The sequence below is a fragment of the Dunckerocampus dactyliophorus genome, chromosome 13 (assembly GCF_027744805.1).
Source record: "Dunckerocampus dactyliophorus isolate RoL2022-P2 chromosome 13, RoL_Ddac_1.1, whole genome shotgun sequence".
NCBI classification, from domain to species: Eukaryota; Metazoa; Chordata; class Actinopteri; order Syngnathiformes; family Syngnathidae; genus Dunckerocampus; species Dunckerocampus dactyliophorus.
In genome coordinates this window covers 8030246-8048040 of record NC_072831.1, presented here as the reverse complement: position 1 = coordinate 8048040, position 17795 = coordinate 8030246, and the positions used below count along the sequence as shown (strand labels likewise).

Genomic DNA, 17795 nt, shown 5'->3' with positions numbered 1-17795 from the left:
TTAAACATATAAAATACAATAATAAAAAGATTAAATACAAGAATTACATGAAACAACTCCTTTCTTTTATCTCTGTGGTTGGGAAGGGGCCACTGGAAGGGGCCATGTGAGGGAAAGAAAGCCTTATTAGGAGGAGGAAGTCTCAATGAGACCACTACGCTGCTTAATTATCACTGTCCATTTCATAGGAGCAGATCCTTCCACATGTTCAAGAATACAATCTCACTCTAAGTACTTAACGATGTTTAACTTCACTTTTCACTTTCAAGTTCCTTTTCTTTGACACACCACACCATCAGAAGCTCTGGAGACAAAACGAACAAATGTAACATGGTTATGTCTCAAATGGAATAAATCAGTACACTTCAGTAAGTATACTGTACTGTGTACACTGTGGTACTTTCTGAAGGCGTACATTTTGACAATGTAGTGGTGATTTTGGGAGCAGCCCGAAAGCAAGTTTCCTTGTATTGTGTTTCATATTTACAGTGCACTCCTATAAATTGTTAATAATGTACAAAAAGAAAAAGAGAACTAGTTACATACGCGCGGCGGAAGAAACCGTACTCCTGCATTGCTACACTGAGGAAGGACAACGTCACTTTTGTACTGCTTCATTAACTTTTCCCCCTGCATTATGCCTCCCAAGCGTGAGGCAGGCTCTTCTGATCGCGGTGCGTCAAAGAAAAGGATTCATTGACTGATTAAGAGCTGTGTGTCCGCAAAAATGAAAACTATCTTACAAACGCTCCAAAATGTGTTTCTCAAGTCTCACACACTGTCAGAAAAACTGCTGAGCTCATCGTGTCTCACACACGGCGCGGTGTCTCGCGTGGAGACCTAAAAGAAAAAGAAACAAGACTTGGCTCAGGCCTCAAACAAAAGATTATTCCTCTCCATTTGTTGTTCTTCTCTCTCTCCCCACAATACGGAATGATTAAAGCAAACATGTTCCACGTTTGCTTTGGATTGATCCTCGCTTGTTTCTCTGCCTGGGGGACATGCAGGATGAAAAAAAAAACACGCTCAGCAAAGCGAGAAGAGTCCAATTAAATGCTAAAAGAAGACGTCTTCGTTCAAACAATACATGCATGCTTTGAAATCTGCTATTGTGTTAAAGTGATGAGTACGCATTCTATAGTCACATGAAAACTGGAAAACGCAAGGAAGAAATGTAAACAAGCCGCCTCCTTTCACACCTTTTGATGTTCATTTTACATTCTGATGAAATACTTCACAATTCCACTTTTGTTTCGTCAAGTTATTCACTTATAATCTTCTCACCTTTCCTGCTTCTCAACTGCGCCTTTTGTCATCATTAGCCCAAAGGTGTCCAAAGTAGAGGCGGGCGGATTGATCCAAATATCAATGTTATCAATACCAGGGTAGTATCGATATATCGGATCACTATTAGGGTGATGAGAGTGATACTTTTCCTTTCTTTTTTACGTTTATTTTCACAAATACATGTGTGTTTTTTGTGTTGCTAAAATATTGTATATATTGCATATATTGTTTACAAAATCAGGGAATACATTCTTGGACATAGGAGGGCCAAGAGCAGCTTTTCTTTACCTAATTTGCACTAGGTGTTCAGGGCACGTCTGACCGCTAGGAGGCCTCGGGGAAGACCCAGGACACGTTGTGGAGAGACTATGTCTCTAAATTAGACTGGGAACGCCTCGAGATCCACTGAGAGGAGCTGGATGAAGTAGCCGGAAGAGAAAAGTCTGGGCTTCCCTGCTTAGGCTGCTGCCCCCGCAACCTGACCTCAGATAAGCGGAAGAAGATGGATGGATGGATTTTGCTTTTGTATTTTTATAACAGTTGTATGTGATAAGAGGGAATAATTGTATCATTTAAGACATTTTTGCTAGTAATGGTGTTAATGGGGCCGCACGGTGGTCTAGTGGTTAGCACGTTGGCCAATACAGTAACAGCCTGGAGATCGGGAAGACCTGTGTTCGATTCTCCCTTAGGCATTTCTGTGTGGAGTTTGCATGTTCTCCCTGTGTGCGCGTGGGTTTTCTCCGGGTACTCCGGCTTCCTCCCACATTCCCAAAAACATGCAGGTGAGGTTAATCTAAATTGTCCATAGGTATGAATGTGAGTGTGAGTGTGAATGGTTGTTTGTCTATATGTGCCCTGTGAATGGCTGGCGACCAGTCCAGGGTGTACCCCGCCTGTCGCCCGAAGTCAGCTGGGATAGGCTCCAGCATGCCCCTGCGACCCTAATGAGGATAAAGCGGTATAAAAAATGGATGGATGGTGTTAATGGAGTTATTACCGGCGTTTTATTGTAGCGTGCCGACACACACGGAGTCTGACGCTCTTTTTTAACTTAATCCTGACCTGAACACATCAACAGTACAAGTAGTGCTCAGTCCCGTCAACGTATATCTCTCCAACTTGCACAACCCCGTCCATCTCTGCGTCCTCTCCATACTCACAAAACAAGGTGCATTCACAGACATCGGCACTCAACACAACACAAAACACAAGCAGGTCATTCCATTATGCACGCTACATTATTGTATTCTACAAGTATGTCCAGTGTTGTTTATGATTATAATCACAATCAACAAATTTAAGGCAAAAATCATAAAATCACTCAGTGAGCTTGAAAAATGTAAAAAGTATCAGTGTTGATACCGCCACTAGTCCAAAGTGTTTCCCAGGGGCCAACTTGTTTATAGGCCCTCTGCATATTGTATAAATAAAATGAATTGATTATTAATGTGATATATTATTAGATATGACACTAATTTGCTTTGTCAGCTATGACATAAACCTAAGATCTGTATGTTTTGTTCAGATAGGTTAGCAGGATCTACATTGGATGCCAAACAGCTCCTTTGCCTATCCTCCACTGCGAAGGAACCCAGGCATTAATCAAACTTGTCACAAGGGAGGGCACCAAAAAGAAGACTAAAGTTGTAGTCTTTTCTAGGACCGGTCAGTCACGGGCCCTTTGGATCATCATCACTTTTTAACATCGTTTCTTACGCCATCAAGGTCTAACGTGGTGCGTCCTACCTGTGGGCTCAACGATGGGCAGCCTGGCCGCCACCACGCAGACGGGCAGCAGGACACAAAGCCAGAGCGAGCGCAACGTGGCCGTCATCCCTCTGGGCAGCGAGGCAAGGCGCACAGCAGTGAGGCCCGACTCAGGCGACATCCTCCTTTCGCATGACGTCCGGCGGAACGGCGACCTGGGGACGCCGCGAGAAGCTTCCTTCTGACCTGGAAGACCAAAAAAACACAACCAGTCAGTCACATGACACCACAGAGAACATGTGACCGTCGACATGTGACCAAAGATGACATGACAGTTGAAGGTGATCATCAAGCAGCTCATCAATCAAGAGGGATGAGGTTGTAACCAGGAGAATGACACAACATGGTGGATCTCCTTTTAGACAAATGGCCCTGCCTGCTTTAGTAAAAGATCTTCCATCAGGAGGAGCAGGAATGAGGCTGTGGACCAACGTGCCCGGCGGCGTGCATGCACAAGGAGCGAGCGGCGGCCCAGTACTGTTTGCTCACGTTGGGAAAGACGCTGGAATGTGAGGGAAAGCTCCAAGCAAGGGGTCCACACACATGCGCGCGCGCGCGCACACACATACACACACGCACATTACTTTAAACTCTGGCATTTCTATTCAGCCTCAGGCCAAGTCCATTAGAACATGTCGAGTTTTATAATCTGTATTTTTCTGTGCGTTTTGTCTTTTTCTCCCCATTCTATTCTTTAGGTGAATGAAAAAGTGGCTTTTTGGAAAATCGGTTATGAGCGTGTCGACGTGAAAACCAACGTATTTTATTTGGCCTGTCGCCTTTGTATGACATCACGGTGTGTGTCCTTGTCTCTGTAAATTGGCCGCCTAAATTGTGTTTGTTTTATTGAGTGTTCAAATGTTTCTGTTCACTTTATATTCATTTGTGACAATCAGGAGTAATTCCACTTTAGTCCACATGTTTTGAGTCTCCTTTTCCTCGACATTGCTACTAAATTTTGTGTCTTTTCCAAAAATTACGATCTTCAAGCTTCTGATTGGCTAAAAAAAAACATAACCTTGCCAACTGTTGCTTTGGCACACAATTAACAACCTGGAACGATATTGTTTTTTATGTCAAAGTAGAGAAAAATACATGGGAACATATTTTTCCCCACAGGAAATAATGTAAAATATAAATAATCTGTTCCAGGGCCGCACGGTGGTCTAGTGGTTAGCATGTTGGCCACACAGTCACAGTCAGGAGATCGGGAAGACCTGAGTTCCCCCCACATTCCAAAAACATGCATGTTAGGTTAACCGGCGACCCTAAATTGTCCATAGGTATGAATGTGAGTGTGAATGGTTGTTAGTCTATATGTGCCCTGTGATTGCCAGTCCAGGGTGTACCCCGCCTGTCGCCCAAAGTCAGCTGGGATAGGCTCCAGCATACCCCTGCGACCCTAATGAGGAGAAGCGGCATAGAAAATGGATGGATGGATGTTCCAGGGCTAAACTGTGGCCATTTAAAAACTTTTAAACTGCACAGAATTTTTTTAAGTCACATTTTAAGTGTAAAAAAAGTGAACCACTATAAAAAGTAAAAACAATAAAAGAAAGAACAGTTTGAAATATTTAGTTTTATTGTTCAACTTTTCAAATGTGCACAACCTGCTGTTTGACTTCAGAGGTTCAACTGTAAGTTTTTTTCAAATGTATATGTGGACGTAACCTTGGAATAGCCTTGTCTGTGAGACGCCCACCACCACTAACAACACACACACACACACACACACACAAAGGTTAGGAGTGGTGTTGGCTGGCACACAGGGGTGTATTGTGCGTCCACAGAGAGGTTGTGTTGTCTTAACAGTGCTGCTTTTCTTCCCCCTGCAAGGACCTCGCGACACACACGCCTCGCTCAGCATCGCTCTGTTCGCACATTTCCAGCACGGCGGGACACACAGGCGGCAGATAACACAGCGCAGTGCAGACATACACCAACGGTTTAATACTGAAGCCTTTCATGTCGGCCTTGCCGCCTTGGTGCCGCCTCGCCTGGGCGTGTTTGGTCAGCGCGGCCGTGAGGCCGTTCCGCCCACATCCAAGGATCTATGGCGACCACACGCCGCCAGGCGCTAACTTTTTACCCAAGATGAGAAAAGCGGATTTCAGGTCACTAATTAGCCGATGCAGACCCTTTCATTTCGTTTTGCGTCCTTAAGGATTCCTTGTCAGGGCACTACTGGCAGCAACCCTCATTTCATTGATCCTTCAGGGATTATTTCTGTGAGCAAGAACCCTATTGATTTTGAACGGTATCTGACACATGATAGCCTCAGGTATTAGTCCACACGCCACGTTGGCATTTCCCCCCCACCCGTTGACACACTGTTCACTTTGAATGATATCCAATTCAGGACACTGAGGTCCAAAGTGTTTGCAAGCATTACATCAGTGAAACCTTTGCACTGCTAGTCAATAGTCCCTTTTACACAGACAACCATTTCCCTGCCTTTATTGCTGCTCTGTTTAAGAGGCACCGACGCGGAATGAAGTCGGGGATGATGTCAACGCTGCAATTTTATGCCTTTGTACATCAGGGAAGTGACGGATTGTGCCTGTGTGAAAGGCACAATATTTAACTGCAGCGTATTTTGACCTGCATTGAATTGGTTTTCAGTTGACTTTTGATTTTTGGGGAAAGGCCGAAATGGGGATGTGAAGATTGACACTCAATTCCCCCGCTTTGTTGTATTGAAAGTAATAGTCACAGTATGCAGTACATGACAGCAGAGTCAGTGTTTCCCAGACATGAATTCATTTGTGGCAGCCCGAAACAAATACATTTGGAATGCCACAAATAGATTTTCCGCTATTCTCGCTCAAAAACCCATTATAATGGGACTGTCTGTGTAGCTTGCCATTACAACAGTATACAGAAGATGGCGTTGTACCATTGCTTCTAAACACACCTCATACGCACATACCACAATTGACATGGTCGTGCATTAGTGCATTATAACACACCTGTTCATAAATATAGTGAAATATCAGATGCACAATGATGTATACATTATCTTTACAATCAGCACACACTTCCGTGGAGCCCAGGAAACATTGTGAATTATTTTTTTGTAATGCCCCCATGTGATAAGGCATACACACACACGTCTACCACTGCATGACATGAATAAAACACTCATCAATCAATAAATTCATGTTCTGTTGTTAAATAAGGTTTGAAAACATGATATGCTGTACTCCCCCAACACCACAACCCAGCACCACAGATGGATCGCGTCCCTGTGGGAAACACTGAGACTATTAACATAGTGTGAAAGTGTGCACAACTGTGACAATACCCCGCTTCTTGTGTGTGCTGTGTGAAAGGCACTGGCAAAAAAAAGTCAGCTCAGCTGTGTTGTGGCTACTTTTCAGTGTGAAAGAGCCAACTGACGTTTGACACAGGATAAGCAACATTTAAAGGCGTGACAAAAAGGGCCGTAACCCTCCTCATAAACGCTCAATCTTTCCGAGCATTGCCCGACGGCGCTGCTCTGGTTCTTGCTGGCATAGTGGACAGGAGCCAACTCCAAAGGCTTTAATGTCATTGAGCGAGCGCGCCAGGCGCACCGGGCGGACCGAACGAGAGGCTCAAAGGCTCCGACGTGTTTTTCATGCTAATATTTTCTTAAAAGCATGAAAGGCAACAGCGGTGAATAATACATGATGAGCATAAATCTTGCATGGCCCCGCACGTGCACAATGGAGTGGCTCGAAGGCAGAAGAGCGCGGGTTCAAACTCCCGACACGGCTCTCCCCCGGTGAGGAGGATGATCAGTGCAAGGTCAGATGGGACGACATCAATCCCTTTAGCAGGCCTGTGATAGTGGAGTGCACGGGTGTCAAAGTGCAAAGTGTTAATAGTGTATTATAGTTTGCTTTGTCACCTAACACAAAGTTAAGATGTTTTGTTCAGATAACTTAACATGTATGGACCTACGATACACTGGATTGCATTTAGCATCTTTAAATACACAAAATGTATCAAAGTGGCCCCTGCATCCTTCAACTGTTCCGCATGCAGCCCCCAGTGGAAAACGTGTAGACAGCCCTGGTGTAGTGGTTCACGGGGCTGGGATAAGCCCCAGCTTCCCTTGAATTCTAAACAAAAATGGATGGATTTATCTCGTTTTTCTTTACTCTTTCACTCGTCACCTTCTACACCACTCAAACACACCCTCAAGTGAGAGAAGATAGTGATCAGTTGGCGGGGAGGCAAGAAGAGCTCCACGTGGTGTACAGTGTCGACGCAGGTCTCAGAGTCGGAGTCGCTATACGGGCTGATGGACACACAGGGCAGCTTGTCATTGGACCGGACAGGACGGATCCAATATGATGTAAAAACATGTTATTGCAAAATAACACACAGTTGATTCCTGAAAAGTAGAACGTGAATACTAGATGTTTACAGTGGGGCATCTTAACTTTTTCCACTGAGGGCTGCATACTAAAAAAAAGCATCCAGGATGTCAGTTTTGTGTTACAGGTGACAAAGTATATTATTATTAACTTTATTAGAATAAATATCTCAGCCTTTTCTCATTACATTTACACCTTTTTGTGCTAATTTTTCAACTTTTTCTTGTTGTTTAATTGTATTTTTAGAATGTGTCGCCGAGGGCCAATAAAAAACAAGCCTTGGGCCTCAGTCGGCCCCCAGCACCCCAATTTGGATGGCCCTGGATTAAATGATGTAACTGTCCAATGCCTTATATGACCATGTAGGACAGTAGACTAAAAACACGTTGATGACAGGGCTAGTACATCTGTACTCTGTCATACTGACAAATATCTCATACCCTCACCCACACAACTCCAAATATGAATTGTAGGGTTACATTAACTCCTTTTGTGACTGTGTCAACAGCATTAGAGGATTTAAAAAATATATCTATATCTATTTCCTAGGTGTTACAGGCAATAAAGCTGAATTATAGATGATAAAGTGCGTCCCATTTGACGCCTATTTTCTTTTTCCTCTGGAATTCTGACAGACGGCAGCTTTAGAGTGATTTCAAGAGCGGAGAGGATGAGAGAGAAAAGATGTGAGCCGTTTGGAGCTGATGTGTAATTCATATTTCATCTTAAACAGAAGACGTCAGCGATGCAGCGGGAAGGAGCGGGGGCACACAGGCGTGTTCTGCTTCAATCGGGGGTAAAAATTACAACATATTGATGTTTACACCAACATAAATGATTTCACATCTTATATATGTTTTTCTTTAAAATCTGAGTTTAAAAAAAATATGCTTTTTTCTCATCCTGGCACCAAAATGCAGCATCAAAGAGAGAGAGGATAACAACATGAACTTTGATATATGGAGAAATAAATTGCAAAAAAACGGCAGAACCTCAGATTGCATGCACGGACTTGGACACGCACACGCGCACACCAGTCAACCTGTTCGACTGTAGCATACAAGGAAGTGAATGCACTCCTCATTGAATAAGGATAAACTTACCCAATGTACGTCTTTCACTGTGCACACTTTATGTCTTCAGGTGTCCCCAAATGGAATTCCAGCTTAAAAAAAACTCCCAAAAAGTACTTTGGAAACCATCCACACGTCTTCTCTCTCTGAGGAGAAAAAAAACAACCAAAAGAAAAGTCACAAATCCTTTTTCTCCATTCAAAGAGCGTCCACTTGTCCACTGCTACTACTAACAGGTCCCCCCGGTCCGGTCCACGGCGCGCTGCGGTCCACAGAGCCCGAACCTGGCGCCCTCGTTCATGTTGTCTCCACAGCGCCCAGCCGGTACCGCTCGGCTCAGCAAGTGAGTCGGACTGGCGGCGCTGCTCCGCTCAGACTGGGTCAAGAAGACCCGAGGCATGGAGACAGACGTCAAGTTAGCAGGGCTGAGTCGAGCGTGACGGCTACACTTCCGCTTGGCTCTTTCAAAGTAAGAGCAATGCTTGTGCCGATAAGCTTCATTAAGTACAGAGCCTTAATGCAAAAAAACATTTTTAAAAATCAGCCTTTACAAACATAAAAACGCTGTCAGGGATGTATCCATTTTACATCATGTTTATTATTGTGCTTTTTAGCTACATGAAAGGTTCAAAATATTAAGAGACATTTCAATGCAGTGCAGTGCCTTCATCCTTGTAATGTCCACTGCCAATGTGCTGTTTCTCAAGCGTGGATATGTCATCACTGCTTTAACTTAAAATAAGGGACATTTACGGGAAATTATTTAAACGGGAGGCCAATAGACCGTTTGGACTGATATTTAATTGGTTCGTCTGAAAAAAGGATGAATTCGTTCATCAATGTGCTAATTAGTCATTATTGTCGTTGTTTTCTGTTATTGGCATAGTTTTCGATGAAACAGGTGTCAAAGAGTCAAAGATGGCGCTCATGGAGTGACAGCGAGAATGCGGGGATGGCCAATCACACGCTAGCAAAAAAATGTCTGAGCCAATTCATGAGCTTGTGGGCGGTCTAAAGGGAAACAGGCTTCAGCTTGAGCGTACGCTTTCTGGTCGTTTCTGGTGCTTGATCAGTCACTTTTTAATATAGCGTGATAATGTTTTTGGAGGACAAAAACTACAGGGGACCCATTTCATTTGTCATTTATAATTATTTCGTATTGTTTTGTGCATGTAAAACTGTAATTATCTCTAGAAAATTTATTTTATGTTGATATTTCTGGGAGTCTGGAAGGGATTCATTGGATTTACATGATTCCCTGTGGGAAAAATTGCTTTGGATTTTGTACTTTTGAGTGTTTTCTTAGTATGCAGTGGCAGCTGAGTGCAAAGCTTGTCATGCACATGTTTTCCGTGGCGGCAGAGAAACCTCATTTCCTGTTTGAAGCAGTATCACAAAACAACGCATGAGGATTCGGGTCAGTTTTTCTCATACCTACTGTTGCTGACTATTGCTCTATGTCTGAGTAATATCTCTTGATTAAGACTTGATCAAGATCTAACATTCCACACTACTAAATAAGTCATAAAAGTATGTATGATTTGTACTGATATCGGATCAATATCGGTATTGGCTGATACTCAAGACTGCAATATTGGTAACGTATCAAAAGTGCAAAAATTGTAATGGAACGCCCCTATATACTGTACTGTACACCAGGACTTTCTACAGCCTGTGTCGTGTCTTTAATGTAAGTGTGACATCAATATTCTTGCTAACTGGACTATAAAGTGCAGAGTAACTGCACTTTGTGAATATATAGGCTATATATACAATACATACAGTCAAAGCTGTCTATAGCGGCCACTAAAGGGAAACGGCAAAAGTGGCCGCTATAGACAAGTGGCCATTATAGACAGGTTGGCGGCCATTTTGAATTTGTGGCGCACATATTAACATGTCTGTGATTAGAAGCTTCTTGTGTTTGCAGATACATAGAATTATACTGTTACATGTTGACCAGTAGAGGGCACTGTGGGACTGCGGATAAAAGTTGTAAAGAACTACTATAAAGCAATTAAAGTGCACTGGCAACGTGAGTCTCTCCTTCCCCACAACAAGGGGCATTACAGTATTGACCAGTGCACATTGTCTCACACCAGGAAATAAATGGTGTCACTGTCTGCAACAAGCTCAAAAGAAGACGGCTTCTTTTATGTGGAACAACTGACAGTTTGTGTGGATCTTGTGAATGATTGTGACTGAGCTAGGACTCAGTAATTAAAGTCTACACACGACAGCTTCATTGCTTAAAAAACGAAACTTTTTCGTGCATGAAGCTTCTGCTTGAGTCTGCATTTTGGCCGCTATATGCGGTCAGAGTTTGACCAAGGGATACAAAATGGGTGGCCGCTGGCTGCGTTCGACAGGTGACCGCTATACACAGGGTCTACAACACGTACATTTTCTGCGGGGGATTTTTTTTTTCAGTGGCCGCTATAGGCAGGTGGGCGTTCTATACAGGTGGCCTATATGTATTATACTGTATCTATATTATATATTGATATAATAGACCCTATTAAAAATGGATGGGTGAAGATACACATACGCAAAACATATGGAAGCGCTCATCCTCCATCACCCACTGAGGATGAAGAGGTGCAGTCCTCTTTAAAAGTGGACTTGATCCTCTTAGCTGGTTTTCATCAGAGGTGGAAAGATGCATGGCGACGATCTGGAGTACTTATGCTAACAATGCTAATGACATCTGGAGGTGAAGTCATGTACAGTAGACCCAATATATATTCCAAATATATATGTATGTATACAGTATACACAGGTATTTTCAAAAGAGTATAAGCAGTTCCTAAAGCATGTCTATTTGCAGACAAGATAACTTATGTGAATGTACAGTAACATCAGGCGAGTCCCAGCGTTCACATGCTCTTATTTTGGAGGAGAGCTGCTCTTGGTTCAGTGTGTCTTGCAGACATGATTGTTTGCTCCTCTTAAGAGGGGGTGTGGAGATCAGATTTCCCTGTGGGGCTGCTGGAGGCAGCAAGCAAGTGACTGATGGTCCATCTTGCACCTCCCACATCTCCCCACACATGTCTGATCCACTGAACCACTGAGCCTCAGGCTTCGTTGCACTTTTCTCAGTTTAAAATCCACTAGAGACATACCGTGCAGCTTTGAGAGGGGGGCACAAGACCACCGGGACCGTTGTACAGTTTGAAACTCACAAAACGATTCATGTCTCTTGTCTTATATTACACCTTTTAAAGTCATATTGCACTTCTTACCTCCTTTCTTCCACAAGAAGTCAGGTGAATATAAATAATCTGTTCCAGGGTCAAACTGTGGCCATCATAGAAGCGTTATCAAGTGGACAGGCAATGCTTGAAGTCACATTTTAACATGTTAACTGTCACACAAGTGTAGAAATACGTTAATCCCTGTTTATTGAAACAAAATTAAACAAAAATAAAGCCACTCACCCTTTAAATACATTATATTTCATTCCATTTCCATCCAGCATCTGCTTAGTAATTGCTTTTGTGTGTGTGTGTCATTGATATTTAATTATTTGTATTGCTCACATTGTACTGAGCAGCCAGATCCTTTCCTTGCACAGTCGCCCCTCGCTATATTGCAGTTCAAATATTGCTCCTTCACTAAATCGCGTTTAAAATACTACTAATAATAAATGAATCCTGTTTTTCGTGAGTGACTATTAGTCAAAAATATTGAAAGACAAGTGATACGTAGTATTCTGGTCACGAGGCATCAGTAATGTTATGCGACATGTTATGGAGACTGGCTACTGAGCCAGAAGAGCACAGCTGACATGCCATGGCTGAGATCGAGTGAAAAAAAGGTTTTCCTCTCATTACATGTGGAAGTGGTAGGATTTTGACTTCTTTGTCCTTGTTCTCCACTCTGTTTGAAACACTTTCTTACGTTTAAAATAAATTGGAAAGGCTAACTAGTTAGCTCGCTAGCTTGCTTTGCTAGCGGTGTCCCGTCTGTTACGCCCTTGCAGTGATCCCGTAGCCTATGAAATGTGATGTAGATAAAGAATAATAGGAGTGTAAGAGTGACTATTGGGGTGTTATTTCATGTCTACAGGGCTCTAATAATGTTAAAGTCCGTATTTAGAAAGCCACAAACAGGTGTTAAGTGCTCGAACTATGAAAATGTTCCATTTACTAATATTGAATCCTACTTCGCGGAATTTCACTTATCGCAGTCGGGTATGGAACCAATTAACCGCGATAAATGAGGCACGACTGTGCTTGGCAAGTTCCATTTCCTGTTCTGTGGTCATCATCACATCTTTCCAATTTGACCGTTCCTAGCAGTTTACTGTAGCGATGTCCTGTAAGTGAAAGCAAGGGTCCCCCAGCTGTCCAACAGATGCTAATGCTAAGCTGTCTTGGAGCGGGCGGCTGCTGGAGGCCTAAAGGGACGTTTGACAGTATGCAACGTTTAACTGCCCATTTAATCTGCAACAACACGCGGGCTCTAATTGGCGCAGACAGGCCACCGCTTTAAAACAACACGTCGGCTGCTGACATGTCCTAAGTGCTGTTTTGAGAGGGCGTCTTTATGACGCCATAAAGCGTATCAGTGATACCCCCCTCAGGCTGGGAGGAGTGTGCCGCTGTTGTCCTTCTCTGTTTGTCCACCTCTTCACTTGATTTGTAGCAATCAGCACGCCATAAATAACAGAGCAACAGCCAATGCATGGGCGTACTGTATATACTGTACAATATACTGTACCTGTAACTATTATGCAAATTATATTTTTTTCCCTGATTTTGTTAAATAGTCAATATCAAATACAGTGGTCATAATTTTCAAGTCATCAACCTTTAGTGTGCAATTTGAATGCTATTGAACAAACCTACCAATGATAACAGTATTTTTTTCAAAAATAAAAACTTAAAATGCACTGCTCCACATTATTATGCACAACAAAGTTTGAAAGCATTACACTGGTTGTTAAGAACCAAAAATGGTCATTTGTTGAATTGGCAGCATAAGGTCATATTCACTGAAAGCAAAAGGCCAAGTTGCATGTTAACATAAGATCCCTTCTTTGATACAACCTTCACAGTTCTTACATTGAACTGAGTTTTTGGAGCGTTTCTGCTTGAATTTCTTTGCAAGATGTCAGAATACCCTCCCACAGCTGCTGTTTTGTTGTGATCTGCCCCCCACCCTCATAGATTTTTTGCTTGACGATGTTCCATAGGTTCTCAATTGGGTTGAGGTCTGGAGAAATAAGGGGGCCAAACCATAAGTTTCTCTCCTTTTATGCCCATAACAGCCAATGACAGAGAAGTATGTATTCTTTGCATCATCAGATGGTGCGTTGTCATGCATGAAGGTCATTTTGCTACAGAAGGTACGGTACTTCATATTGTATCATGGAAGAAAGTGGTCAGTCAGAAACGTTTCATACTTTGCTGAGGTCATTTTCACACCTTCAATGACGATAAAGAGCCTAGCAGCTCTCTCCCGTTGATTCCGATCCAAAACATGACTCAACCACCTCCTTGCTGACATCACAGCCTTGTTGAGATATGCTGGCCATACTCATACTTCATCTATCCGGACCACCGAAGGTTGCACGGCCCTCATCAGTAAAACAGGATTGTTTGAAAATTCAACTTCATGAATGCATAACTGCAAGCCTCTGGAGGATCCTACACCTTGAGGTTCATGGGACTTCAGAGGCACCAGAGGCTTCAAATACCACTTTGTTGCTTTGTAATGGCTTTTTAGCAGGTGCTCTCTTGATTCGATAAATTTGTCTGGCAGAAACCTTTCTCATTATGGCTTTATCAGCACAATCCCTTGCTGAAATATTACTGAAAACCTTATAATATGTATTTATTTATCTGTACAAACCACTGTATGAGTTGCTGGCACTAGCATTCTGCATACAATCACCTGATTATCAACATAGACTAATAAAATGAGCTGCGCTAACAACTTATAGCAAATAAAACACAATTTGAGAAGCACTGCTATACGTACATGACACAACCACTTTACACTTCATCAGGCACACCAGCCAGTTACATCCAAAAATGCAAAAATTCAGCCTTAAAAATGATAATAATCGAGCAATTAAAGCTGTCAACATGTATAGTATTGAGACTTCATTAGTAACTCTCAGGATACATACAGATACAAATACGTCATTTTATTAGGTATCAGTTTGTTTTGGTATGCTTTTTATTTGACTTTTGAGATTATGCATTAAAAAAGCATGTTTGATTACTGAAAGTGCAATTATTCACTCAATAATGCCCACTATAAATTTAACAACAAATGAACCCTCGCCACCGGTTTGTCATGGTAGAGACATTTATCATGATGCAAGAAAAACGTCAGGTTTGAAAACTAACAAGAAGTTGTCCCTTCCCTTCAAGTTGGACCCTTCATTTTGAGCAAAAGCTTAGATAAACTCCTCCACTTTTCCCAAATGAGCCCAAATCCAAATCATGGATACTAGGCGGATGGCAGATGACAAATTGTGAAGGATTTTAGAGTGTCCCATAAGATGTAGGAGGAGCTTTTGATGACTTACTTGCTATGCAACATGAAACCCAAATGACCCACAAGAGGGACAGACTTTGATAATAATTGAAGTGTATGATGAAGATGACACGCTGAAGAGCTCCATATGTTACTTCCTGAAATACCTACACTGACTTTCTTTCTTTAAATAATTTGCCAGCAAAACAGTGGCATGTTTAATCACCCACCCCCGCTGAATACTTGGTATTACCCAACCCGCTTTCTCTGCCTAATGTTCACTATTTGCTGTATGTTTGGCATGGATGGAGACAGCAGAACCGCGGAAAAAATGAAAAGCGCACTAAAAGGCGGAGAGACAACAATATTTCATTGTTGGTCGACACCTAAACCTAATAAAAAAAGAACAAGTCCTGACCAAAAAGAGGCAAATACCCGTATTGTTAAGTTAGGAGATTATTTGTGACTGGAGTTGGCAAGCTAGTTGTTCGATTGCCAGTGTCCTGTGAGGTGAAGCCGGAGGGTGTCAGGGATGTACTGCATAGGACCAATGTTAGTTTGTACACAGTGTTGGGTAGCGGCGTTACTAGTTTAACTACATTTCTCAGTCGAGTGATCGTAACGTCGCTGTTTTCCACATCAAATATCTTGTCGGTAGTGAAGGTATTTTACTGATCAAATAACGTGATAGCCTACACAGAAGCTACATTTAACCTGGCATTTCTACATTTTAAATGCAGCGGAGTTTCTGCTGCGGTCGCAGCGGTAACCATGGTGATGACAGACGCTTCTTCAAGTGACATTACGGACCAGTCCTGACTCCTGGAAGGAAGCAGAAACGAGAAAACACCAAAACATCGCACACTGGACAGAAGAGCTGTGTGCCAATGACAGTTCATGGACAGTAAAATAATAAAACACAACAATAAAAAACTATGAATAAGATAAAACATTAAGATCTGGCTCCTCTTAAGAGATTGGTTTTAAATGTATTAAAGGTAGTAGAGTCTCTTATAGCAGCTTGGATTTCTGTACCCTTGTCTGCTAACACCTGTTGACTTAATGTTGTGCGTATGTAAAGTAATACACGATCACTTCTGGTACGGGCTATTGTTACCTTTTCACTCGTGGTAGAGTTTAGCATTATGAACTCACCCAAAGGTGGTGGAGTGAGTCCGTTTAAAACCTTATACATTAAGCAGGCTAGTTTAATTTTTCAAAAACGTCTCAAAACTAGGCCACACGAGGCCTAGTGGTTAGCACGTTGGCCTCAGAGTTAGGAGATCGTGGGCTCGTATCTCCGACTCTGTGTGGAGTTTGCACGTGGGTTTTGTCCGAGTACTGCGGCTTCCTCCCACATTTCAAAAATATGCATGCTAAGCTAATTTGAGACTCTAAATTGTCTATACGTGTGCATGTGAGCGTGAATGGTTGTTTGTCTATATGTGGCCTGCGATTGGCTGGAAACCAGTTCAGAGTGTACCCCGCCCCTCGCCCGAAGCAGGGATAGTCTCCAGCATACCTGCGACCCTAGTGAGGACAAGCAGTATAGAAGTCTATTGTATTTATGAGACAATGCTGAAAATACTTTTTGCCAATATAACTTAAATATTTGATCATGTCTCTTGCTTAATTTATTGGTATTAATGTTTCTTATGTTCTTATTCATTTTCTTGTGTTTTTCTTTCTGTTTTTGGGAGAATGAACAGAACAAGAATTTCATTGCATTGCAGAACTACCTGTTTTACTGTGCATATGACAATAAAACTCTTGAATCTTGAATCTTTGTTCTAGATGATAAAAAGTTCAGATGTTTGGTGTATTTTTAATTTTGTGGACTATTTTCATGAGTTTGTGAAGATTCTTCTTAATTGTATTGACCAGATATGGCAATAGGATGACAAATACCTTCAAATCTAACAATAAACTTAATGAAACATTATTTGCTTTCAGGGAGACAGTGTTGTTCACTTTTGTACATCGAGCAAAATGACTTTTTTCGAGCAGCACTGCTTAAAGAGTATTAAACTACTCAATGTTGTTGGAACTAAAGTGAAGAAGAAGAGGAGGGTGTAATGATGAAGGCTGGCAGTGACGCTACAGTGAAGTGTGAGAAAGGTTGGAAGAACAAAAGCCAGTCGGCCGGGAGAGGAGGTCGTGCAGATGGTGAGAATGCTCAGTCAGACAGCTCCAGTACTGATGGGCCACATGACCAGATGACCCCTCACACACACACACACACACACGCACGCACACACACGCACGCACGCAAACGCACGCACGCACACACCCCTCAGATGTTGGCAGGGAAAACAAAACTCCTCCTCGCACCCCCACAACACACTAATTTGAAATGAAACTCTGCCTGTCTCACACACACTTACCTGTATAAGCTAATGTTGTACAGCAATACATGTCTGTCTGTCTGTCTGTCTATCTATCTGTCTATCTATCTATCTATCTATCTATCCATCCATAGTGTCTAGCTATCCTGTTTCTAATAAAGTGGCCAATGAGAATGCATTTTTCACATTTGTGAAAAATGCATTCAAACAAACTGCTAATTGTCCTGCAGTTACTCTTATATTCACCGAAAAAATATTAAAAACATGTTTTAATGGAAATTTAATGTTCCTGCAACACAGGAATACCTGCAACACACACACACACACACACACGCACACCCCCACACACACACACATGCACACCCCCCCCGAGGGGGCAGATGAGCGTGGGATGAACAATGAGGCCTTTTCATTTAGAATGGAGTTAACAATTAAACTTCAGAGTTCATTGGGGTGGCAAAGCTTCA

General features: G+C 42.4%; 1 protein-coding gene across 7 annotated transcripts in view; it reads right to left on the bottom strand.

The window, feature by feature from the left end:
* The window catches only part of fgfr3 (fibroblast growth factor receptor 3), a 70008-nt gene extending 61105 nt beyond the window's left edge, over nt 1–8903 (bottom strand). For 6 of the 7 annotated variants that reach the window (XM_054795679.1, XM_054795681.1, XM_054795682.1 and 3 more), the window contains exons 1-2: nt 8525–8870; nt 3037–3243 (exon numbers count right to left, since the gene is read on the bottom strand). In XM_054795679.1, coding sequence (XP_054651654.1) covers nt 3037–3178 — 142 coding nt within the window. In that variant the 5' untranslated portion in view covers nt 3179–3243; nt 8525–8870. Of the gene's footprint in view, nt 1–3036; nt 3244–8524 lie in introns of all 7 variants that reach the window. The other variant, XM_054795680.1, reaches the window with a different exon arrangement.
* Between the last annotated feature and the right edge of the window lie 8892 nt (nt 8904–17795).